The sequence below is a fragment of the Podarcis liolepis genome (assembly GCF_965112155.1).
Source record: "Podarcis liolepis genome assembly, chromosome: 7".
NCBI lineage: Eukaryota > Metazoa > Chordata > Lepidosauria > Squamata > Lacertidae > Podarcis > Podarcis liolepis.
Window position 1 is genome coordinate 3813829 of NC_139561.1, and position 23334 is coordinate 3837162.

The 23334-nt window shown below is 48.4% G+C and overlaps 1 protein-coding gene across 4 annotated transcripts in view; it reads left to right on the forward strand.

The window, feature by feature from the left end:
* Positions 1-23334, forward strand: part of KCNIP3 (potassium voltage-gated channel interacting protein 3) — a 135151-nt gene that overhangs the window by 20861 nt on the left and 90956 nt on the right. For 2 of the 4 annotated variants that reach the window (XM_083514387.1, XM_083514388.1), the window contains exon 2: positions 3173-3338. In XM_083514387.1, the coding sequence (XP_083370513.1) occupies positions 3173-3338 (166 nt within the window). Of the gene's footprint in view, positions 1-3172; positions 3339-16528; positions 16974-23334 lie in introns of those variants that run through there. The other 2 variants (XM_083514385.1, XM_083514386.1) reach the window with 1 other exon arrangement.

A 23334-nucleotide genomic window follows, 5' to 3' on the forward strand; every position in this document is an offset into this window, starting at 1 on the left:
GGTGGAAGGGACACCAAGGGTCATCTAGTCCAACCCCCTGCAATGCATGAATCTCAGCTGACAGATGGCCATTCAATCTCCGCTTAAAAACCTCCAAGGAAGGAGTCTACAACCTCCCGAGGGAGACCGTTCCACTGTTGAGCAGCTCTTACTGTCAGAAAGTTATTCCTGATGTTTAATTGGAATCTCCTTTCTCGTCACTTGAAGCCATGGGTTCAAGTCCTCTCCTCCAGAACAGGAGAAACAAGCTTGCTCCATCTTCCATGTGACAGCCCTTGAATATTTGAAGATGGCTCTCATATCTCTTCGCAGTCTCCTTTTCCCCAGGCTAAACATACACAGCTCCTTCAGGTGTTCCTCATCAGGCTTGGTTTCCAGACCCTGGATCTTTTTTTTATTTTTATGATATTTATTGAAATTTCAGAGAAAAGAATTACATAAAAACAAGAAATACAAAAATAAAAGACAGAAATAAAAATACAAGAAAAATATAAAATACAAAATACAGAATAAAAAAGTAAAAACACTTACAAAGGAAAAGAAAAAAGAGAAATAATGAATCAATCTTTCCATGCCTTATATTCATATCCTTGTTTCCCTGACCTCCTCATACCTCCCTTTTTTGTGTTCCAATTCAATTAGTTAATTCAGCAATTTCTTTCCCTCCTTATTATCCTGATCTTTAATCTTAATATATTGTAGCATTAAATTTTTACCTATTAAAAATCCATTTTTTCCATATTCCCTTATAGTATTTCAGCTGAAAACCACTTAATTTCTATCCAACATCATTCTAACATTCATTAATTTTGCAATATTTCTGTAAATAGTCTTTAAATTTCTTCCAATCTTCTTCCACCGACTCTTCTCCCTGGTCTCGGATTCTGCCAGTCATTTCCGCCAATTCCATGTAGTCCATCATTTTCATCTGCCATTCTTCCAGAGTGGGTAAGTCTTGTGTCTTCCAATACTTTGCAATAAGTATTCTTGCTGCTGTTGTGGCGTACATTAAAAAAGTTCTGTCCTTCTTTAACACCGATTGGCCGACTATGCCCAGGAGAAAGGCCTCTGGTTTCTTCAAGGAGGTATATTTAAATACCTTTTTCAATTCATTATATATCATCTCCCAGAAAGCCTTAATCTTTGGGCACATCCACCAAAGGTGAAAGAATGTACTTTCAGTTTCTTTACATTTCCAACATTTGTTATCGGGCAAATGGTAGATTTTTGCAAGCTTGACTGGGGTTATGTACCACCTGTATATCATTTTCATAATATTCTCTCTTAAGGCATTGCATGCCGTAAACTTCATACCTGTGGTCCATAACTGTTCCCAGGCAGCCATCATTATGTTATGTCCAACATCTTGTGCCCATTTAATCATAGCAGATTTCACCGTTTCATCCTGAGTATTCCATTTCAACAGCAAGTTATACATCTTTGACAGAATCTTGGTTTTAGGTTCTAACAGTTCTGTTTCCAATTTTGATTTTTCCACCTGGAAGCCAATTTTCTTGTCCAAATTATATGCCTCCATTATCTGATAATAATGAAGCCAATCTCGCACTTTATTTTTTAGTTTTTCAAAACTCTGCAATTTCAATCTATCTCCAACTCTACAATTCTATGATTCTATTATTCTAACACTTGCCAGAACTTCTTCTCCCTTGCAAGTTAAGATGAACTATGCAAAAACCAAGTTGTTCTGTCAAAATTGGATCTCTCCATAGAGTCCCCTGATTGCTAATTTAATGCAGGGTTTTTTAGCCAGAACTCTGTGAGCACCTTGAAGAGTTCCACAAGAAGCTTACAGCCTCTTACTTCAGCCACTTCATATTCCCCTCTTCTCCTGGCCATCCCCTGGGCCCTGCTTCCAGGCTGCTTCCAGGCACCCTGTTTACTGAGCACTCGTTTTTCACAAAATTTGTGGGAAGCATAGAAGACATTGACTACCGTATTTTTCGCTCTATAACACGCACCAGACCATAACACGCACGTAGTTTTTAGAGGAGGAAAACAAGAAAAAAAATATTCTAAACGAAATAGTGGATATATGATTTTTGTGGTTCATGCTGTGGCCGCAGACATGTGATCTGACAGTGAGTTTGGAGTAGCCCAATGCAAAAATCCTGAGGATCCATGTGGATCCATGCTTTGTAACCATGGAGGAGGGAAAGAAGGGGAACCATGGATCCTCTGCTCACGACTGCAGCAGATCCCCCCCGCCACCCGCAGGCATTCGCTCCATAACACGCACAGACATTTCCCCTTACTTTCTAGGAGGAAAAAAGTGAGTGTTATGGTGCAAAAAATATGGTATTTATTGAGCATTCATTCTGGTATTTGGGGAGCAGTTATACAGAGTTGCATCAAGGCAGTGTTAACCCACACTTTCCAGTGCATTTTCCTCATCACCTTCTTTATGGCAAAAAGTTTGGTGTGTGTATGTGTTGCCACCTGAGACTTAATTCCAATACCAACTTAATAGTGTCACCTGAATTTGCTTTACCTTTGCCTAACTGAATCACACCTGAAAATAGCAATGGTCTGGAAGTGCCTGGTAGACCAGTTCAGTCTTGTGATCCCTCTTGGAATCTTCCGTTTTTCGGGGCTGAATATACAAATCCAGTTTCAATTTGTGAGTAGTGTGAAAGGCAGGGTGTACCCTGTGTTTTACCAATTTATTACTACATAGTTTGTCATCAAGGACTGCTTCTCCCCAGACCCTGCTATCATCATTTGGGGCTCTTCTTCGTGTGCCTCCACCATGAGAATTCTGGAGGGTGGCAACATGAGAACAGGTCTTTTCTGCAATGGCTTCCCTCTTGTGGAATGCTCTCCCCAGGGAGGCGTGTCGTTATATATGTTTAAGTGACAGGCAAAACTTTCCTCTTTCCCCCCGCCTTTGGCTAATTAAGCAATCTATGGTCTTTTAAACTGTGTGTGTGTAGGATTGGTTTGTTTGTCTGTTTGTTTTTTCCAATAGTATGTATTTTTGTGTTTTTATATTTTAAACCAAGAAGGGTGGTATAAAATTATTATTATTATTTGGTAGCAGGGAGGGTATGGGGCTGGGGCTTTTCAGGATATCACAACGTGTGACATGGAGTATTTGACTAAGAAGGAGTTGAAAACCACCATTCTGAGGCCTCTTGTACCTGTTCTCTTTTAGGATGACAGCAAGGAGACCGATGGCAGCCTCCTGGGTGATCCAGGCCAGACTCCCCCCGGGAGGAAGGAAAACGTGAAATGGCAGAAGCCGCGGCTCACCCGCAAGGCTCTGATGAAATGTTGCTTTGTGAAGTGGATCCTCTCCAACACTTCTCCCCAGGGATCAGGTAAGGAGTGCAATGGAAGCATCTGCTCTCTTTTGATTGTTTTCAGCAGTGCAGATATTTGTCATTTTTGAGTCAGTAACAGTTATTCCAAAGGTGAATGCAGTGCATCAAGTTCAGTTCATTAGACTAGAGCAGTGATGGCCAAACTTGGCCCTCCAGCTGTTTTGGGACTACAATTCCCATCACCCCTGACCACTGGTCCTGTTAGCTAGGGATGATGGGAGTTGTAGTCCCAAAACAGCCAAGTTTGGCCATCACTGGACCAGAGCGTGGTGCTGGTAATGCCAAGGTGGCAGGTTCAATCCTTGTATGGGACAGCTGCATATTCCAGCACTGCAGGGGTTGGACTAGATCAGGGTTTCCCAAACTTGTCTCTCCAGCTGTTTTTGGACTACAGCTCCCATCATCCCTAGCTAGCAGGATCAGGGGTCAGGGATGATGGGAATTGCAGCTGGAGAGACAAGTTTGGGAAACCCTGGACTAGATGATCCTCAGAGTCCCTTCCCACCCTGTGGTGCTGTGATTTTATGATTCTAAGTAACAATAGAACACATAGCTATTTACAGTGGTGCCCCGCAAGATGAATGCCTCGCAAGACGGAAAACTCGCAAGACGGAAAACTCGCTAGGCAAGATGAATGCCTCGCAAGACGGAAAACTCGCTGGGCAAGATGAATGCCTCGCAAGACGGAAAACTCGCTAGACGAAAGAGTTTTCCGTTTTGGAGGTGCTTCGCAAAACGAATTTCCTATGGGCTTGCTTCACAAGACGACAATGTCTTGCGAGTTCCTGCTGGTTCCCCCCCCCCTTTTTCTAAGCCACTAAGCCACTTATCAGCTGATCCGATCGGCAGATAAGCCGCTAAAAGCCGCTAATAGCGCTAATCCGCTAAACCGTTAATGGGCTTGCTTCGCAAGGCGAAAAAACCGCTAGACGAAGAGAATCACAGAACGGATTCTTTTCGTCTTGCGAGGCACCACTGTATCTTCACACAAGGTTAGCAATCCCCACACAGTGCATCCTTCATAATAACATAATAATAACAGCAAAACAGCATAATATTAACAGCAAAGCTCTATTACAAGTGGGAGACAAAGAATATAAAGTAATCAGAGAGTTGGAAGGGACCCTGAGGGTCATCTAGTCTAACCCTCTGCAGTGCAGGAATATGCAGCTGTCCCATGCAGGGATCAAACCTGCAACCTTGGTGTTATCAGCAACACACACTAACCAACTGTGCTATAAGGCCAGGAAAACTGTTTACACGTCAAGATATGAAAGCATAAGATTGCCAGTAAGTGCCATGAACACGATGGGAATACAGTATTAAACCATAAATACAGATGCTAAACATTCCAGATGTATACATAGTATGAGGCAGGATGCTGTGGGTTGTGTTCCTTATTAACATAACTAATAAAAGAGCTCCAAGTTGAATCAAATATGTCTGTCTTCAAAGTGCCACATAAAACTCTTGATTTTGGGGTTGGTTCTCTAGAAATGAGATATGCCACACTTTCCACTAGGAAAGAGTAGGTCCAGTTGTGTCCCTCCAGTGTTTAGCAATCGTTAGTCTTGCTGCCGTTAATAAGCGCCCAATTAGATCTTTGTCAGAGACGTCCAGGCTCTATTAACAGAAAGGTCTGAGAGCAGTAGCGTGTAGTCGGTGGAATAGGGAGACTAGGCTAGTCCCCAAAATGTTCCTGGTAAATTAAGAGTGTTTATAGTATTAAAGCTTGGCACCTCCTTCTCAAAGCCCAGAAAGCTTCTGCCCGGCTTAGGCAGGGAGGCATGGTGCTCACGTGCGCAACACCGTCACACGAGTGACATCGCTCTCGCAAGCTGTCGCTTCCGGCCCTAACTGTTCCCCTATGAAAAAATTCACTGCATGTCACTGTTTGAGAGCGCCAGTTGGTGGGTTCATAATTAAATTTTGGACTATAACTTCATCAAAAATGGAAATGTCATGTGGCCTAGAGCTCCCTAGGCTGAGGAGGTTACTGGTTCAATCTCTGGCAAGTCCAAGTGTGGCTAGGAATGGCCCCCATCTGAAACCCTGCCAGCATTGGCGAAGCTGCATGCTCTGGCACTGGGGGTGGAGAGCAGGCAGGGGCGTGGTTGGCACGCATCCCGGGGGGCATGGTGTGCGTCCTAGGGGCGTGGCACATTGCCCATGGGGGCGTGGTGTGCATACCAGTGAATGGCTGGTTCGACTGTCATTCTTCTGCCAAAGAAGCTGCAGGGTTGGGTGCTGGGTGGGGAGTGATGCACACACATTCTGTTCCTTTGGTGGACACTTCCAGGTGAGGGTTCATATCACAAATGGGTCATTCAGATTTGCTTCTTCTGTGTGTGCAATTGGCATGAGAGCTTGCACATGTTTCACAGAAATTCTGCTGTTTCCTGTCCAGTGGATGGGGCTTGATGGAACATTTTGCTCTGGTCCTTCTCCTTAATCGCTAACCAGAATATTTGGCCAGCTAACTCAACCTGTGAAGAGCAAGATTTTGCCACAGCTATAGCTGACTTCCAGGAGGGAAGCCTATTTATTTGGAAGGGGCTATTAGTGGCAGATTGCCGTTGGTGGGACAGTCCCAAGTGGGTTGGCTCAGAAGGGAAGTCATCCTTTTGTGTGTCCCCCTTTGGGGTATGGGGAGGGCAAAGTTGATTGAGTGTTGGTGGGCTTCCTCCTAAATGAGAGTGGAAATGTGTGAATTTGCCCAGCTTCCAAGTGAGAGGGAGAGGCTGGGAAGTTGCTTCTGCCATGAGAAACATAAAGGCAGCTCACAAATATATATCCAGTGTGACTGGTGGGTATTTTGTGGTTTTGCTATTTTATATTGTTTTGATTGATTCATATAATATTCCTTTTGTATTAATATGCAGTTTATCGCTTTGGCATTCTTTGGACCAAAATGCGGTCCATAAATAGACCATCACATCACATTGCATAACATATTCTCCCCCACGCTCTTCAATAGTTCTACCAGTTCCACGGATGTGCATAGGTATTCCTCTACTTGTGTGCGCACCTTAAAAAAATCTTCACGTGTGCAGCAGCAAACTTAGCAGCAAAATAGAGGCATTGTGGGGGTTTTTTAAAGGAATGGAAATACAACATCTGTTTCTAAACATCTGTTTCTAAAAGTAGTAGAAGATCTTGAGATTATCTGAATTTGCCTTCTGAAATTTAGGGTGCCTGAAACTGGCAATTGGTGGACATCGGTAAATGGGAAGTTTGGGCTACTGGAAGCAAAATGGTGGTCAGCTGAGGAGCAAATGGTTTTAGTGGGTGTGCCAAGAGTGACCACTCACCAAAACAACATGACAAATTACCCACCAAAAGGATGCGCTAAGAAAACTCCCCACCAGCCAGCTACTATGGCAGATTTATAAGTTTTTACTTTTCAGAGTTTTTGTTTGTTTGTTTTTGTTTTCGCAGAAAGGGAAAATCTGGCTTTAATTGGGGAGGGGTACAGGCTGGCATTTGGGTTTTAGCAATGTTGTGTGAATGCCATGAAGAACCCGAATGCAGCGCTCCTTCCAAAGCAAACTCCTTTCTGGAAGCTCCTTCAAAAGAACCTCACTTTCGATTTGTACCCAGAGAAGAAGGGACTGAGGACCTAAAGTACACTGGCTCCCTCTAGTGGCAAACATACAATTTACTGTCTGAACTACTTTTTTAGCAAAGGATTGTCCCGCTGATGCTGCAGCCTAACAAATCTGACTTAGGAGATGCAAGTCTGCCCAGTGTACTTAGGGGTTGCCACCTTTTTAGCTGGCCCTGTTCTGGTGCTTTTAATGCCACTCAGACATTTGGCAGCTGAAGCTTTTTCTGACATTCACTTGCTGAAGTCCTCTGTTTGTGTCAGCTTACTGTCAAACGAAACAGGGGTACAACACAGCGAGTTTTAAAATAAAAGAAAGGCAGCCAGCTGCATCATGAACTGTGATGCTCCACCTCTATTTGTTCCCTGGTGAAATAATATGTCTACCGTAGAAAATGTCCCCAACATCCCAGCAGCTGGGATGCAAGAGATCAGAGCGATGTAGCCCTGTATCTTCCAGCTTCAGCTTTGTGACAAAGACCTGGTCTATGTAGGGCTGGCCATGTCATTCAGCAGAATGAGGAAGCCACCTTGGGGCAGAAGCAGAGGGGCAGGAAGTAGACAGACCGGAGGCTGCCAAGCTAGCCTGATGCACTCAGGTGCCGTGAGGGTACCAACATGCTTTGCGCTGGCCCTCGATATAGCGAACAACTGTACTAACTCAATCATGGAGCATCTGCCTCAAACGCAGAAGGCTTTATTTATTTTATTTATTGTGTTTATATCCCACCTTTTTGTCCAAGGAGCACAAGATGGCATACCTGGCTCTCCCTCTTCCCAATTAATCTCCACAGCAACCCTGTGAGGCAGGTTAGGCTGAGAAGCAGCGACTGGCCCAAAGCCACCCAGCGAGCTTCGTGGCTGACTGGGGATCTGAACCCTGCTCTCCCTGTTCCTAGTCTGACACTCTCGACCCGCAGCAACATGCTAGCTCTCAAAGGTTTGGTCATTGTGGGGGTTGGCTGGAAGATCAAGACTGGAAGCACCTTGGAACAGCCTCCGCCCCCAGTTCTTGCTGACATTACTCTGCAAAGGGCTATACTTAGTGGTGACATACATGTAAAAGACAGCAACATTCTGGTGTGATGTGGTGTGGTCCAAGCCTTAGTGTGAGTCAGATTCCAGGGACAGTGATGGCTTTGTGCGTACTTCTGCGGCCACCGCAACTCCACACCATCTCCAGGAAGGACTGGCAGAGAGGCATCCTGGTCTGAAATCTGGAGGGCCACTGCCAGTCAGTGCAGGCTGTACTGAACTAGATGGACCCATGGTCTGACTTGGTATTAGGCAGCTTCCTATGTTCCTGTGTTGCTCTTAGGTACAACCTGGCAACCCATCTCTGATATAATAAAATGGCCTCTTGAAATAGTTTACTCAGCTACTTTTGTTTCTAACAGTCCAGTTGTGTTTTGCTTCCCATGAATACCATGAGCTCATGGTGACGCTGAAGGTTCTCAAGCTGGTGGGCCTCACTCTGGAACTGTTTGCCACAAGCAAAATACCTTGCAGAGCAATGTCAGCTACCATTGTGTTCATACAATCTGTGTTTCGTGGCAGTGCATCAGGCTGGGAGACAAAGCACAGGAAGCCTGGTCTGTTTTTCTTGCAAGCCCTGTCATGCGCCTTCTTTATGCCCCCGTGGTATTATCTGTAGGGAAAATAAGCAGAAAATATGTTTATAATGACTCTTGATCCACATTCTTGATGATTGTGGCTTCAACACATATTGGGTATAACACTGAAAATTAGCATTTTAAACCAGCATTGTTGATATGGAATTTGCTGATGGAAAGGATTGTTTTTATTTATTTTTTTCTAAATCATGGGCTCTTGTTTAGAAAGGCAAAACATCCCCAGGGCAGTTTGAATGAGCTCATGGTGCCCGGGGGGGGGGGGTCACATGCATGCCAGAGGGGCGTGAGGGTGCATGCCAGGGTGTGTTCATGTGCCCGGTTGCAGGATGTGGAGGGTGAAGGAGCCTGCTGTGACCCCCAGCCCTTGCCACTGACCCCACTGGAGGGACCCTGCTCTGCGCCAGAGCAAGCAGAGCCGTGCTGTGCCACCTGCCTGCCTGCCTGCCCTCTCACTGGTGCAGGGGGAGCCCAGACAGCTGACATGGCCCTTGATGGGCACAAACTAGGCACCTCCATGTTGCACCCCAGGCATGGACCAGTTCTCATCTCAGCCACACTAGGAGAGGAGTGCTGGGCCAGGGTGTGGTGGGGACACCTGCATGAGGGTGCCTGCTTTGCGCCCCCTCAAAAATCCATGCGCAGGGCCACGGCCCCTCTGGCACCCCCATGCTATGCCCCTGCAAGCTGTTATCAGTCAGGGCACTGGGATCCTTCCCATTCCTCAGCAGCAACCATAGGCGCCAACTCCTAGGGGCCAGGATATCTTTGGCCCTCCCAATAAAATATTTGAGCTCCCCTCCCCCCAGGTTGATGGGCATTGCCATTCAAATGGTGTGTGTGCACTATGTAGGGTGATCAATTAGGCGGGGTGGGGATTACCCGCCCCCCATATTTTGTTCAAGTTGGCACCCCTGACGGCAACTAGCCTTTGACAGCCTGGCTGAGTTGTCTGTAGTGTGTCTCCAAACTGCCAGGCCAGTCTGTAAGTGTGACTTCGCACTGACCCGGCTCAACAGTGACTGTGATCCACACAGCTTAACATAACTGAAACTGGAGGTGTTGGTTATAATAACAATAATAACAATTTATTATTTATACCCCACCCATTTGGCTGGGTTTCCCCATATTGCTACCTCAGGCATAGAAATGAGTGTGATTTATTGGGTGGATTTTGCACATGCCTTTTAGAAACTAACAGGACAAACAATGTCTGTATCTGAAGCTCTGACACGGCCTTCTTGGAAGTGCATCATGAGCTGGAGTGCTAAAGCCATGATGCATATCAGATTATGCTAATATATCATATATCAGGAATATTGCTGCTGCTTGTGAACTGCAGGTGATGAGCAGCCTGAGCTTACTCCACAATATTCTTATTCAGAAATTGCTAATCTTCAATTGTAGAAAATAATAAACTGGAATCAGACCCTCAAACAACAACAACAACAACTTTTGTATGCTATACTTAGGAACCGTCCAAGGTTACAAAACAAACTGAGTTGTTCTTCTTTTAGACTTGTCTGCTGATTTCCGATCCTTTAATATTTTATTGTCATGTTTGCAACCTTGAGGTCTCAAAACTTACTTTAAAGAGAAAGCCCAGCCCCCATTTGTGGCCTTGAAATTGTATACTTCCCATTCTCAGTCTTGCACATCTGAAATCCTGCAAGATCTCTAGGCAAAGGCATCCATAGTTAACACTTTCAGTAGGAGAGGAAATCCCTGACTGTAAAAAAAACATGTTTTGTCACTGAGAAATAAATCAACCAACCTTTATTGCAGTTTACAAACCTAATCTGAAACCCAGATTGCGGCTTTCAAGAGAGCATGTTCCATGAACCCACCTGCGTATTTTCTACACTGGCCTTGCCAACCTGGTGCCCTCCTAATGTATGGGACTACAACTCCCATCAGCCCCCGCCAGCACTGCCGTATGATGCTGAGGTTGGGGGGAGCATGGCCATGTTGGCTGTGGCTGATGGGAACTGTGGTCCAAAACATCTGGAGGGCACCAGGTCAGTACCTTGTATCTGCCTTCTCTTGATCAAATACCTTTCAGCAGGGTTCTCCCTCCTCCTTTTTCCTGCCCTCCTGTAGTACTGTTACTGGCATGCTGAGCCCAGAACTTTAGCTGGTAAAGCTTTCTCCATCAGTGACCTCCATGCCAGGAAAAAGCCACACTGGTCCAGTGAGGCCTCCTGCCTTCAGGACCAGCCTGGCCTCTCTCGGCTGATGCTCCCAGGGTTGTTTTTCAGAGTTGAAGAACCCCAGCTCCAGCTTTTCCTCTGTGCTGGTGTCCAATAACACAGGGGGAAGCAGGAATGGTCTGGTGCTGAGCTCTGTCACTGATACACCTTCCCGTGGGATCAGTATTTGTGGACACAGCATTTCCTAGTCTGAGCTGTAAACCAAGGGAGGAGGTGGTGGGGAATGGACTGAGATATCACCTGCAAGGGAGGAGAGGAGGCTGGTTCTGCACTTGAACGGAGAAGCAACTTGAGCCTGGCCAGTTCAGAGTGTGTATGAGAGGGGGGAGACCACCTTAAGAGCCTACGACAGCTGGTGGCCCCCTGTGGTTGCTGCTCTAGGGCTGAGAAATCAGTGTGGCTCAGGCAGGGCCACGTTTAGGTGACAAACCTTCAAGGTTTGTCATTGCCCAGAGTGTCTTGCATGAAGGAATGGGACTTGGGGGGGGGGCAGTTCCTAAAGAAAGCTTCATAAGCCTGGTGCCTTCCAGATGTTTTGGACTACATTTCCCTTCACCCCCAGCCAGAGTGGCCATGTGATGCTCTGGCTGATGAAAGCACAGCTGTACTGGCTCTGGCTGATGGGAGTTGTGTTCTGAACATCTGGAGAGCCACAGGTTCCCCGTCCCTGATCCAAGTCTTACACGTGCATCATGTCATATCTTGGCTACAGCAGCATTTCAGGTCCCAAAATAAAATGGTTGCAGAGGTGCCGACTTGGTGGCACCAACCAGGGACGCATGTGCCATTGTGTCATGACATCACTTGCGCCATCACATGTGTGCGAAAATGGGCTCCGCGCTCGGCCACCTCCCCTCGCTGCCTTATCTCTGCTGGCTGTCCACTGCCCCCGTAGCAACTAGGCCTTGATTTCAGCAAGGCATTCGACAAGGTGCCCCATGATATTCTTGTAAAGAAGCTGGTAAAATGCGGACTTGACTATGCTACCACTCAGTGGATTTGTAACTGGCTGACTGACCGAACCCAAAGGGTGCTCATCAATGGTTCCTCTTCATCCTGGAGAAGAGTGACTAGTGGGGTGCCACAGGGTTCTGTCTTGGGCCCGGTCTTATTCAACATCTTTATCAACGACTTGGATGATGGACTCAAGGGCATCCTGATCAAATTTGCAGATGACACCAAACTGGGAGGGGTGGCTAACACCCCAGAGGACAGGATCACACTTCAAAACGACCTTGACAGATTAGAGAACTGGGCCAAAACAAACAAGATGAACTTTAACAGGGAGAAATGTAAAGTATTGCACTTGGGCAAAAAAAATGAGAGGCACAAATACAAGATGGGTGACACCTGGCTTGAGAGAAGTACATGTGAAAAGCATCTAGGAGTCTTGGTTGACCACAAACTTGACATGAGCCAACAGTGTGATGCGGCAGCTAAAAAAGCCAATGCAATTCTGGGCTGCATCAATAGGAGTAGAGCATCTAGATCAAGGGAAGTAATAGTGCCACTGTATTCTGCTCTGGTCAGACCTCACCTGGAGTACTGTGTCCAGTTCTGGGCACCACAGTTCAAGAAGGACACTGACAAACTGGAACGTGTCCAGAGGAGGGCAACCAAAATGGTCCAAGGCCTGGAAACGATGCCTTATGAGGAACGGCTAAGGGAGCTGGGCATGTTTAGCCTGGAGAAGAGGAGGTTAAGGGGTGATATGATAGCCATGTTCAAATATATAAAAGGATGTCACATAGAGGAGGGAGAAAGGTTGTTTTCTGCTGCTCCAGAGAAGTGGACACGGAGCAATGGATCCAAACTACAAGAAAGAAGATTCCACCTAAACATTAGGAAGAACTTCCTGACAGTAAGAGCTGTTTGACAGTGGAATTTGCTGCCAAGGAGTGTGGTGGAGTCTCCTACTTTGGAGGTCTTTAAGCAGAGGCTTGACAACCATATGTCAGGAGTGCTCTGATGGTGTTTCTGCTTGGCAGGGGGTTGGACTCGATGGCCCTTGGGGTCTATTCCAACTCTATGATTCTATGATTCTAAGGCCTCTGCCTCCACCGCAAGGCCTCCATTGAGGCCCGCGACAGCCACAGACATACTTCTGGAAGTGTGGCCTCAATGGAGACCTCACGGTGGAGGTGTTGGCTGAGTGGCTGTGGAGGCAGTGGTGGGCGGGCGGCTGAGCAACGGAGGCCTTGACCTAGCCTCGGCGGACAGCAACAGTTCAAGGTGGTCTGGGCCTCATTTGTAGGCAGGGGGGCAGCGGTGGTGGGGCACGCTGCGCTGAGCGCCCATCTTTGTGAAGAGGCCTCCTCTGCCCCCTCAATATTGCAGGGCTCAGCCCCCTGTCTACAAATATTACAGGGGTCGAGGCCTCAACAACCCCATAGAGATGGTGGCTATGGTGGGTTAGTATTGGCAGAATGCAAGTGTGCAGAGCTTGGCAGCAGTCACAAGGTGGGTTAAACATGGCCAACTGCACTGAAGAGTCAACAGGGTGGGTCGGAACTTAAAAGGACAAGAGCAAATCACTACGAATCTATTGCTAGGAAATGCTTGGAAGTCACCCATGAAAATCAGAAGGGCTAAAATTGTGTGCCTGGGCACAGGAGGGTGCTGTGAGTATTAATTAGAAAATTGAAAGTTCCTTCTGGTGAGCGCAAAGCACCCATTCCCAGATGAGGCCACCTGCCGCCTCTCTGCAGGAGTCCTTGCTCTGGGCTTGCCGCCTTCCAGTCAGCCCCCTCGATTGTGAGTACATTATTCTACATACCTCTGCCTCTGGTGTGTGACCACATCATTCATTCGCTGCCCAATGCATCTCTCAGTGTGAAAGTGAACCTGCTCAGGAGCAACTCTGGAGCTTTCATTCCAAAGGGTGTGGGTGTGAGTGTCCTCTAGAGTGTAACACATTAAACTCTGTGGAGGCCCCATGTCAGTTGTGGGGGGCTCACAAATGATCTCCTAATATGTGCAAATGTTGTATTAGGATCTGGAGTCGGCAGAAACTCGCGACCCACTAACTCACAGAAAGCTTCGTACCTGGAGGTTTCTTGTGTGCATGCTGTAGAGGGATAGCATTTGACTTAGAAAGCTTGCTTGTAATTTTCTTTCAAGACAGAATCAGTATTATTTTGACCTGTTGTTGCGGAGCCCCTAAAAGGCATGGGGCCCGGAGGCCGGTTCCTACTCTGCCTATTTGGTAATCCAGCCCTAGTGTAACAGAAAGAAAAGAAGCAACGGCGTGGATCATTTTAAAGCAGGGAAAAGATGCAGGGAAGAGGATCTGGATTGGGATCCTGGTAAGATTTAGGGGGCTTTAACCAGTTGTCCCCACTGTGGTCCTTAGCTGGATCAGGGCCCTGGGCCTGCCCTTTGCATTGGAGGAAAGTTCCCCTTTACACCATTGGAAGTGCCCTTGCTGTTTACTAAGCAAATACCCATAGATGACACCATTGTAAATTGCGTGAACAGCGCCGCCCTCTCTCCTTCGGACCCAAGTTCACTTGTTTAGCAAAGCATGGGATACTCCCACCTTTAGATCTCAGGAAACAGGGATTTATGTTCCCCCACCCTTAACAACTTTTTAGGGCAATCCTATGCGTATTTTGTCAGAAGTGAGCCCTACTGTGTTCCATGGCCTTTCCTCTTTTTCCCTGTTGTAAGAGGCACAGGAGACTGGCTTTTCCTTTCCATCCAAGAAGCATGAGCAGAAACCAGGAGCTCCTGGCGTTGCTGCCCTTGGGGGCTCTGAACCTGTCTATTCACAGCCTGGTCCTGCTTGCATTTGGTAGGTGGAGGGCTGGACATCATGGCAGGCGTGGAGTCCTTGCAGATGTTAGTGCCCAAATAGTGGGAATGTGGGAGGGGGGCTGGGCCAGATCCAGAGCTGGGGTGAACATTCTCCACTCTTGTGCAGTCAGCTGCTTCAATGGACCAGTTACCCTGATATGGAAAAAGGCAGCTTTGTCTGCTGATATGAAGTGTAGTGGTTACTAGCATGGTGGGCTGTAGTGGGTGGTAAAGGAGGGGTAATAGCTCTGGTGGGGAACACGTCATGCTCCTTCTGGGGTGGTTTGTGCATCTTTGGTCCCCACTGTGTACTCAGCTCTCAGCTGTGACTCCTAGAAGCTGTCAGCCTGCGACAGCGGCCACAGCCTGGGAAACAGCTTCAACTGACCCGCTAAGCCAGGTGAGGGTAGCTGATGGGTCTCAAACCCTCTGCAAGTGTGGGGGTTCACCTGCATGCAAAGACAGGCTCCAGCAGATTGAGCGGACAAGACCAATACTGCATTCAATGCTCAAGAAGGCAGTTTCTGCCTGTGCTGTAGAGGAAAGTGAGGGGCAGATGGGGCTCTTCAACCCGGGAAGGTAGCCCATCTAGAAGAAGGAAGACTCTGTTCCTAAACCTAGGCTAAGGAATAAACCCTAAGGCAGTTGGATGGTGCCTTGTTACTCCTCCTTTTGGCAACTCCTGCAGCCAAGATGGTGCCAAATGTCTTGCTCTGCTTTCCTTTGGACCACATCAGAAGAAGAAGAAGAAGCGTTTGGATTTGATATCCCACTTTATCACTACCCGAAGGAGTCTCAAAGCGGCTCACATTCTCCTTTCCCTTCCTCCCCCACAACAAACACTCTGTGAGGTGAGTGGGGCTGAGAGACTTCAAAGAAGTGTGACTAGCCCAAGGTCACCCAGCAGCTGCATGTGGAGGAGCGGAGACGCGAACCCGGTTCCCCAGATTACGAGACTACCGCTCTTAACCACTACACCACACTGGCCCTCAGAGAGGTTGGGGGTTGTTTGTTGTCTGGGCTGCCCAGGACCTGCAGACACACTGCTGAGCCGAGAGGGCATTGCAGGGGGTGCCACCACACCACAGTGACTTAGAATGGAAGACAAGAGGCGGGAGGGGGGCAGCATATTTTGGTCTTGCACAGGGTGCTGCTGAAATTTGAAAGCCCCAAGTCTGCTACTACATTTGGTTGTCCACTGTGAGGACAGGATGCTGGACTAGATGTGCCCCCTTTGGATCCTCTCCAGGTCACATCTGCTTCACAGGCCACACCCCTCGCCAGCTCATCTGCGTCTTTGAACTGGGATAGTGCCTCTGTCTTCCCTGGATGGAGAGGTGTGTGTCTGTGTGTGCATAGGGCAAAGTGAGAACAGGATGCTGGGTAGATGGGACGCTTTCCCGCATGGCCAGGTGACACATGGCTGAGTCAGGCAACAGAGCAGACTGAGAGGCTCAGGAAGAAGGGACTGATCCTGGCCGAGGAGATCTGTGCTGGGGTCCCCAGTTCAAGAATCATAGTTGACCCTCAAGTGGCTGGAGGGAGCGGCACAAGAGAGCGATGAGTGCAGGAAAATAGTTGTGGCAGCTTGCAGGACTCTGAGGGTTAAAATGCATGGATAATCTTTTTATCGCTCTCTCTCTGTTGTCTCTTCCCCCTTCTCCCTGGAGACCACAGGGGTTGAGTGTGAGTTACTGGTAAGCGGATCCTAGTTGAAGCAGGGAAGCAGGGATTCAGGGGCTCAGCAGGCGCTCCAGGCGGACGAGGCTGACCCCACTACTGATGGGAGTGACGGCTGCCCAGGTCGTGCCCCCCAAGAGCCCCTGGCCACAGAGAACAGCCAGAGAGGGGGAGGAGAAAAGGGCTGGACTCCACGGAAAGAGAAAGGAGTTTGTGGACTCCTGCAATCGGGTTAGAAAGTGAGTGAATCATAAGTCGAGGGGAGGGTGGGAGAGAGGGGAAATGGAGAGCCGCCAGCGAGAGAAAATCCAAATTTGGAAGCGGCCTGCCTTGAGAGGCCAGGAGATCCAGAGAGGCAGTCAAGCGGAGGAAGAGGCAAAGCGTACGCAGGTGGAGAGGGGAACAGGGTCAGTGCAGCAAGAGGCAGGCGCCCGGCTCTCTCCCAAGGCAGCCCGAGCAACTTTGCAAGTCAGGGGAGCCCAAGGCAGAGGGGAGGCGAGCCTGGCAGGGGAGAGGCTGCCGCGGAGTCTGCTGGAGCGCAACGGGATGCCCCTCAATGGAGAGGCAAAGGCATCAGCGTCGTCAGGGAAGCCTGTGCGCTACCTGGAGGTGCGCCTCAAGATCCGCGACTACCGGCACACTTGCAAGAAGCAGCTCTACAACCTCATCAGCTGCTTTGTCCGCCTCATCTCAGGCAACCTGTCGTCTGAAGGTAAGCCCAGGGGTCTGCCAGCAGCTTGGAGAGGCGGCTGAGGTCACCAGTTGGGCTTGCTGGGTGGTGGGATGGTTCCGAGATGGGCTTAGAGAAGCAGATTAATTTTTGCGGAAGGCGCTTGAGCCCTCCTTGAGGCCTACGCTGTGGCCAGAGGGACCTCGCCCTCTAGGGAATTCTTTATGACAGCCTTTGCCAACCTGGCGCCCTGCAGATGCTTTGGACCACAGCTGCTATCGGCTGCAGGACTGCGTGGCTGATGGGAGTTCCCATCTAGAACACCTGGAGTGCAGCAGGTTGGTGCTGGATGCTGAAGTGCCGACTACAGACAGTTTCCACTCTGTGGCCCATCTTGTTTTCCTCTCTTTGCATACTTCCCCCTTAGTGGGTACTTGGACATCGCGGCTGCTTCTTCTTCCCGACCCCAGATGTGGAAAAAGCTGGCACTTCCGAACCACATGTAATGTTATTTTTTTTAACGCGCCAGACCTTTGTTACCCACAAGAGAGGTTTCTGCAACAATAGTTGGCACCTCCAAAAGGAAAAAAATAAGTGGTGGGTTCTGGTGGCACCCGGGTCACAGGGTGGTGTTTTTCAGGAAACTGGTAGATTTCCAGCTCAAGGGCTCAGCGCAGAGAGAGAGACTCTGTTTCAGAGAGAATAAGTCATCTCCGGTGAAAGTTTCGTGTTTCTTGCCTGGGTGTCGTACAGGCAGGAGTGTGTGCCGTTGAAGATCAAATGAAAGTGATGTTGCTAGGATGACAAGGTATAATGTTAATTAATCCTGGACACTGGGCTTTGCTCTGATGCCTGCTGGTGGGATGAGTTCCTCATAAAGGAGAAGCCTGCACTCCTCCCTTGAGCTCTGCACATGTGGCAGCTGTTTAGCCGGGGGACTGGCAGCAGAATGTGTGAACTGGCTCAGTTGGAAAGAATTCTTCATTCGGTTTTCTTTTCTCCCCGCCGTCGGTATTTCAGTATCACACCCACCAGAATATTATAGTCTCAAAAGACATAAGCTTCCATGCCCTTCAGTCTGCCTTTGGTGAGTTGAATCAGGTTGCACAGATTAATCGGCCACAGCTGTAATTGATTAATCTACTGGTGAAATTGCTCACAGTTTGGAAAGAACCCTCTGGCCTTTTCACACTTTCTTCACACTGGCCTTTTCCTGTCTCCTGCTGCCAGGGTGCCCATGCGCCTTGTTTTCAGAATGGGGTCCTCTAATTGGAGGCCAATCCACTCCAAGTACGGCTTAAGTGGTTGCATCCAATGTGACAGAAGCCAACTTCCACTTGGGCAACAGAACGTCCACTTTCTTGCCTGCCCCACCCCCTGCAGCCCCCAAATCTGCTCCAGAGAGTCCTCCAACCCTTCGGAGCAAATCTGGAGGGCATCCTGGGGGAAGGGGAAGTGTTGTTGCATGTGCACAAACGCCATTGGATACAATCCAAAGACCCGTCTTGATTGAAGTTGTCGCTTCCTCCTGCACAACAGGCTGAGCAGGAAGGCACATGCGTCACCTAGTCACAAACAATGTGAATCGGGGTCGTCTTTTTAGATGATTTATAAGTGGCACCTTACCTGCGACATTAGCATAAACGAAGTAGCGGGCTTCTGAAGTTGTCATTGCTTTGTTGCATTATTTTTCTGTGGCAACAATTACACATCAGGGAGCACCCTTCTTCTGTTGGGGGGCGGGCTGCAGTCCCTGTGGCACTCCATCTCTCTCTCTCTCTTCCTCTTCCTCCCTGGCAGGGACATTGTCCCTTCCCATAGATGCCAACTGACTGTCCCTGACTTCCTCCTGGGCACCCACTTAGTTTCTCTCTCTTGTGACGTGGGCAAAACCTGCCCTCCAGACCCGGCAAGGGATGAGATAGAAGCCATGGTGTCTGGGTAATGGAGTGTGCAGCGCACACACTCTATGGCATGGGTAGGCAAACTAAGGTCCGGGGGCCGGATCCTGCCCAGTTGCCTTCTAAATCCGGCCTGCGGATGGTCCAGGAATCAGCAAGTTTTTACATGAGTAGAATATGTCCTTTTATTTAAAATGTATCTCTGGGTTATCTGTGGGTCATAGGAATTCGTTCATCCCCCCCCCCATATAGTCCAGCCCCCCACAAGGTCTGAGGGACAGTGGACCGGCCCCCTGCTGAAAAAAGTTTGCTGACCCCTGCTCCACGACACCCAGGGATTCTGGCAGAAGGGCTTTGCAGTCTTGCTCCAAGGAGCACCAGGGCAGCTGTCAGGCAGGTGGAGCTCTTGGTCTGGACTTTGCTGTGCAGCAGCAGCAGCCCCTCCTCATGGCCGGGGAAGGCACTGCAGCTCATTTGCCCAGCCAATATAAACTTAGGGTGTTTAGAGGCTGCCCCTATTTTGCATGTGGGATTCAATCACATACTGCCCAATTAAGGGTGTGCAACAAGAGTGGGTTTGGAGGTCTTGCATTACACACCTGCTTCCCCCATGGACACACACACACCGAGCTTTTTGCAGTAAGGAAAGTGACATGAAATGCAGGGGGTAGGTGTGGGACAGCAATTGCTGAGACACAATCTCATCTAACCTGCGGACAAAAAAGTGAGACTGAATGTTCAATATAAATAACGGATGTTGTCTGACCTCCTCACAAATTTGTGCAAGGTCCAATTTCCTTCTTCTCATGGCCATTCTGGAGGAGGAGGAAGAGGAAGGTGGAGGGGTCATGGTGCAAGTTGGAGGCTCATTGAGGCTCATTTCTATTTCTTGTTTCTATTTCCGACTCTTCGTGCCCCATGGACCAGAGCACGCCAGGCACTCCTGCTTCACCGAGGCTCATTTCTATAGTGCTAAATTGTGATTTCGCCTTGCACCCAAACTTTCACCCACAGTCTCCCTCTCTGGAATTTAGTCCCAACTTCAGTCATTCATTCCATTACTGATATAGTATTATAGCATTCCACTCCTCCCCCCCCCCAAAAAAAAATAATGTTTGCAATGGCTGGTTTGGCTGCCACTGGTAAATTTGTAATTAGAGGCTTGTGTTCCTTTTGCGCCATACTGTCCAATGAACCCAACGAGATCACAGTTGGATTCAAAGACACGCTGTCATTTAGTGATTTTTTTCAGGATGCTTTCAGACGGAAGTGTAGCTGTACTGAGTTGTTGAAAACTTGCAAACAGGCCATTAGCAAAAGGAAGAGGAGTTGATTGTTAAGCCACCTTGGGAATTGTAGCTTCCTTAAAGGAGAACAGGGGTCTCCTAACAACTCTCAGTGCCCTTAAGGAACGACAGTTCTCAGGATTTGGCAGGGCAGGTAAGATATGGCTGTTTAAAGTGGTATGATGCTTCTTTAAATGTATGGGGCAGATGGGACCCCTGGCATGCTGGAGGACACACCTGCAGAAAATCACCAGTCTGGAGAGACCCAGCAGGCTGCTCACTTTCCCTCTGCTGGGAAATGTCCTGCGAGTCCATTGGGCTGAGAGACAGCATCTCTCCTGTGCTGCCTCTACTGACTGTTTCCGCCTGCGGTGGTTTGCAGGGAGTTGAGTGTGTGGATTGTTCTGACTCCCTGTGACTTTTCTGACACAGGCCGAGCCTCTGCGCTGAACCTGTCCAACCACTGAGCTTGCCACTTTTCATGTACGTATGAGGTCTTTGACAAATAGGTGTATAGATTTTGGACGCTGAGGCTTCAGATTTCACGCAGTGGAACAAAAAAAGAGAAAGAAGGCAGTAGGCTTCAGGGGAGATGGAAAAGTAAGAGAAGCTCAAATGGAGAGTAACTTTAGGAATCATTGATGTACGAGATAGTGTTGACTTCAGTCCAGCTGAATCAACCTTTGCCAGCCAGGTGCTGTCCAGATGTTTTGGGCTAAAATGCCCATCAGCATTTGCTAACTAGGGCTGATGGGAGTTGTAGTCCAAAACACCTGGAGGGTACCAGGTCAGAGAAGGCTGAACTAGATGATATCATCAGGAAGGGACAATTTTGTTTGGAATGAAGTTTGTTGTAATTTTAAAAAGCGCTCAAGCACGTCCGACCCCGAGTGGTGCCAGAAGTGGCAGAATCCTGCTGCTGACTACTCAACGGAACTAGATTGTGTTGTGCCCAAATGCTCAGAAAATTCATTAAGAGCCCCGTAACAGAACAGATGCTGAGGCCTAGCAAAGGCGGGGGGGGGGGGAGAGGTACTGTAAAAGTTATGGTTGGCGAACTTTCTTCAGCCTTGCATGTCCAGGCATGCAACACCACTGGTAAGCAAGCGGATGAAATCGTGATATCGCTTCCCACTCCAAAGAGGACAAGGTGGAGGGCAGTAAAGTGGTGAAAATCTTTGCAGAGGGTTTCATGGGCAAGAAAAATACTTTTTTAAAAAGCTATCCAAAGCACCCTCTATTTCACACCTAGGCTGACATCTCTTGCACCTTGGCAGGTTAAGTTGAAGACATGTAGCACAAGATTTAACCAAACACTATTCAATTGATCTCTCCTTAAGATATTCTTGTCTCTGGTCCATCTGAGACCTCCTGATGTGCTTTTGGCAGCCTCAATTTTGTGTCATCAATTGAAGTCTTCAAAGTAATAAACTGATGGAAAGCCCCCCCATGCTAGACCTGCAGCTGTGTCAGTCTGTGGTGCTAGGTGCAGCCCCTGCAGCTCTGAAACTCCCTTGATCCTAGAAATAATCTCACTATTATACTGGCATTGAAATCTTTGATGTCTGTGTATTTGTCTACATTGTTATTGTTTTATGACGTGTGATGCTGAGGTGGTTCTGAAAAACCTGGATCAAGCTAGGACAGTAGCCAGGTCAGGGCTGTGCCTGTGTTCCGGTGGGAGGGCCAGTGCAATGATGCCACCCACCTTGTCACTGTCCCATCATAACTCCGTCCAGGTAAGCAGCCGTGCTGCTGCTGTCGTTGGGAGGGTGACACTGAAGTTCCCCACCACCCCACATGCCGCTACTGCACCCAAGCCATTCTCTGCACGATGGGGTTTCCAATCATAGCAGAGCTTTGTGATGCCAGTCATAGGGGCAGAGGACTCATCCGTCTGAGTTTCTGAGAGTAGCCACAGTGAGTTGGTTTCTCTGTCCTTCATATGATCATAAGAATAGGCTGCCAAATCAAGCCAATGGCCCAATGGCAGTATCCTGTTCTCACAGTGGCCAACCTGATGCCTCTGTTGGGAATCCCGCAATCAGGATTCAAGCACAAAAACCCTCTCCCCTCCTGTGGCTTCCAGCAACTGATATCCAAAAATATTTCTGCCTCCAGCCATGGCCACTGTGGCTTGTAGCCACTGCTAGCCTTGTTCTCCATGAAGTTGTCTAATCCTCTTTTTATATCACTGCCTCCTGTGGGACGGAGATCCATAGTTTAACTAGATGCTGCATGAAGAAATATTTCATTTTATTTGTCCCGAATCTTCCCACATTCAATTGCACTGGATGTCCAAGAGCTTTATTTTTATGAGAGAAGGAGGAAAACTTTTCTCTGTCCACTTTCTTCATACCATGAATAACTTTATATGGTTCTGTCATGTCACCTCTTACTCACTTTTGATCGTTTTGGTTGCCCTTTTCTAAACCCTTTTCAGCTCCGCAGTATCCTTTTTGATGTGAGCAGTGTCTTTTTTCTAGGAAAAAATGTGTCGTTAGTCACCAGTGGCTCCTGCCCCTGCCCCACCATGACCACCACAAGTCCGCTTATCCCCCTTTTGGGGTGTGGCAGCTCCCTCCCCACCGTCAGTGCAGAGCTGGGATGCCGGGCACTTGTCTGGCCGGAGCGTGAACTTGGTCTCGTGCTCCCGGCTTGAAATCTGCCCTGCCTCAGCCTCTCCTGTATTGGCCAATGGCAGGCTGGCACAGAGGGCTGGGCTCTCCATGAGCCAGAGGGAACACACAGGCTTCCCTCAGGTCCACTCCTGGGAAATTTCAACTGCCGTGCCAGCCCCCAACTCCCAGCTCTTCTTTGTCAGATCAACCCACCCAACTATTCCTTTAATTTTGCATTTTACATAATAAATTGGCCTTGCTATGACTGTGGTGGTCGCCGTATTAGTGTGGCCGGGTAGGAATTTGCCTATCAGGCGAATTGGCTGCGCCCTGGAGGGTTTGCCTACCTCACAGCATCATCACAACTCTGGTGGTTTAGGCACTGGGTGACCTTAGTCTTGGACGGGGGGGGGGGGGTTGTACCTAAATAGGATATGTACCTAAATAGGTTAAATAGGGTATCCCATTAAAGGGGTCCATGAAGGAGTTGCTTCTGTCCATATGCCCAGATGGGGGGCTTGGGCCTCAGTGCTCCTAGAGGCAGCAATCCCTGTGGGGATCCCCCTATTTGATGTAAGCCCTAGGAATCCCCCCC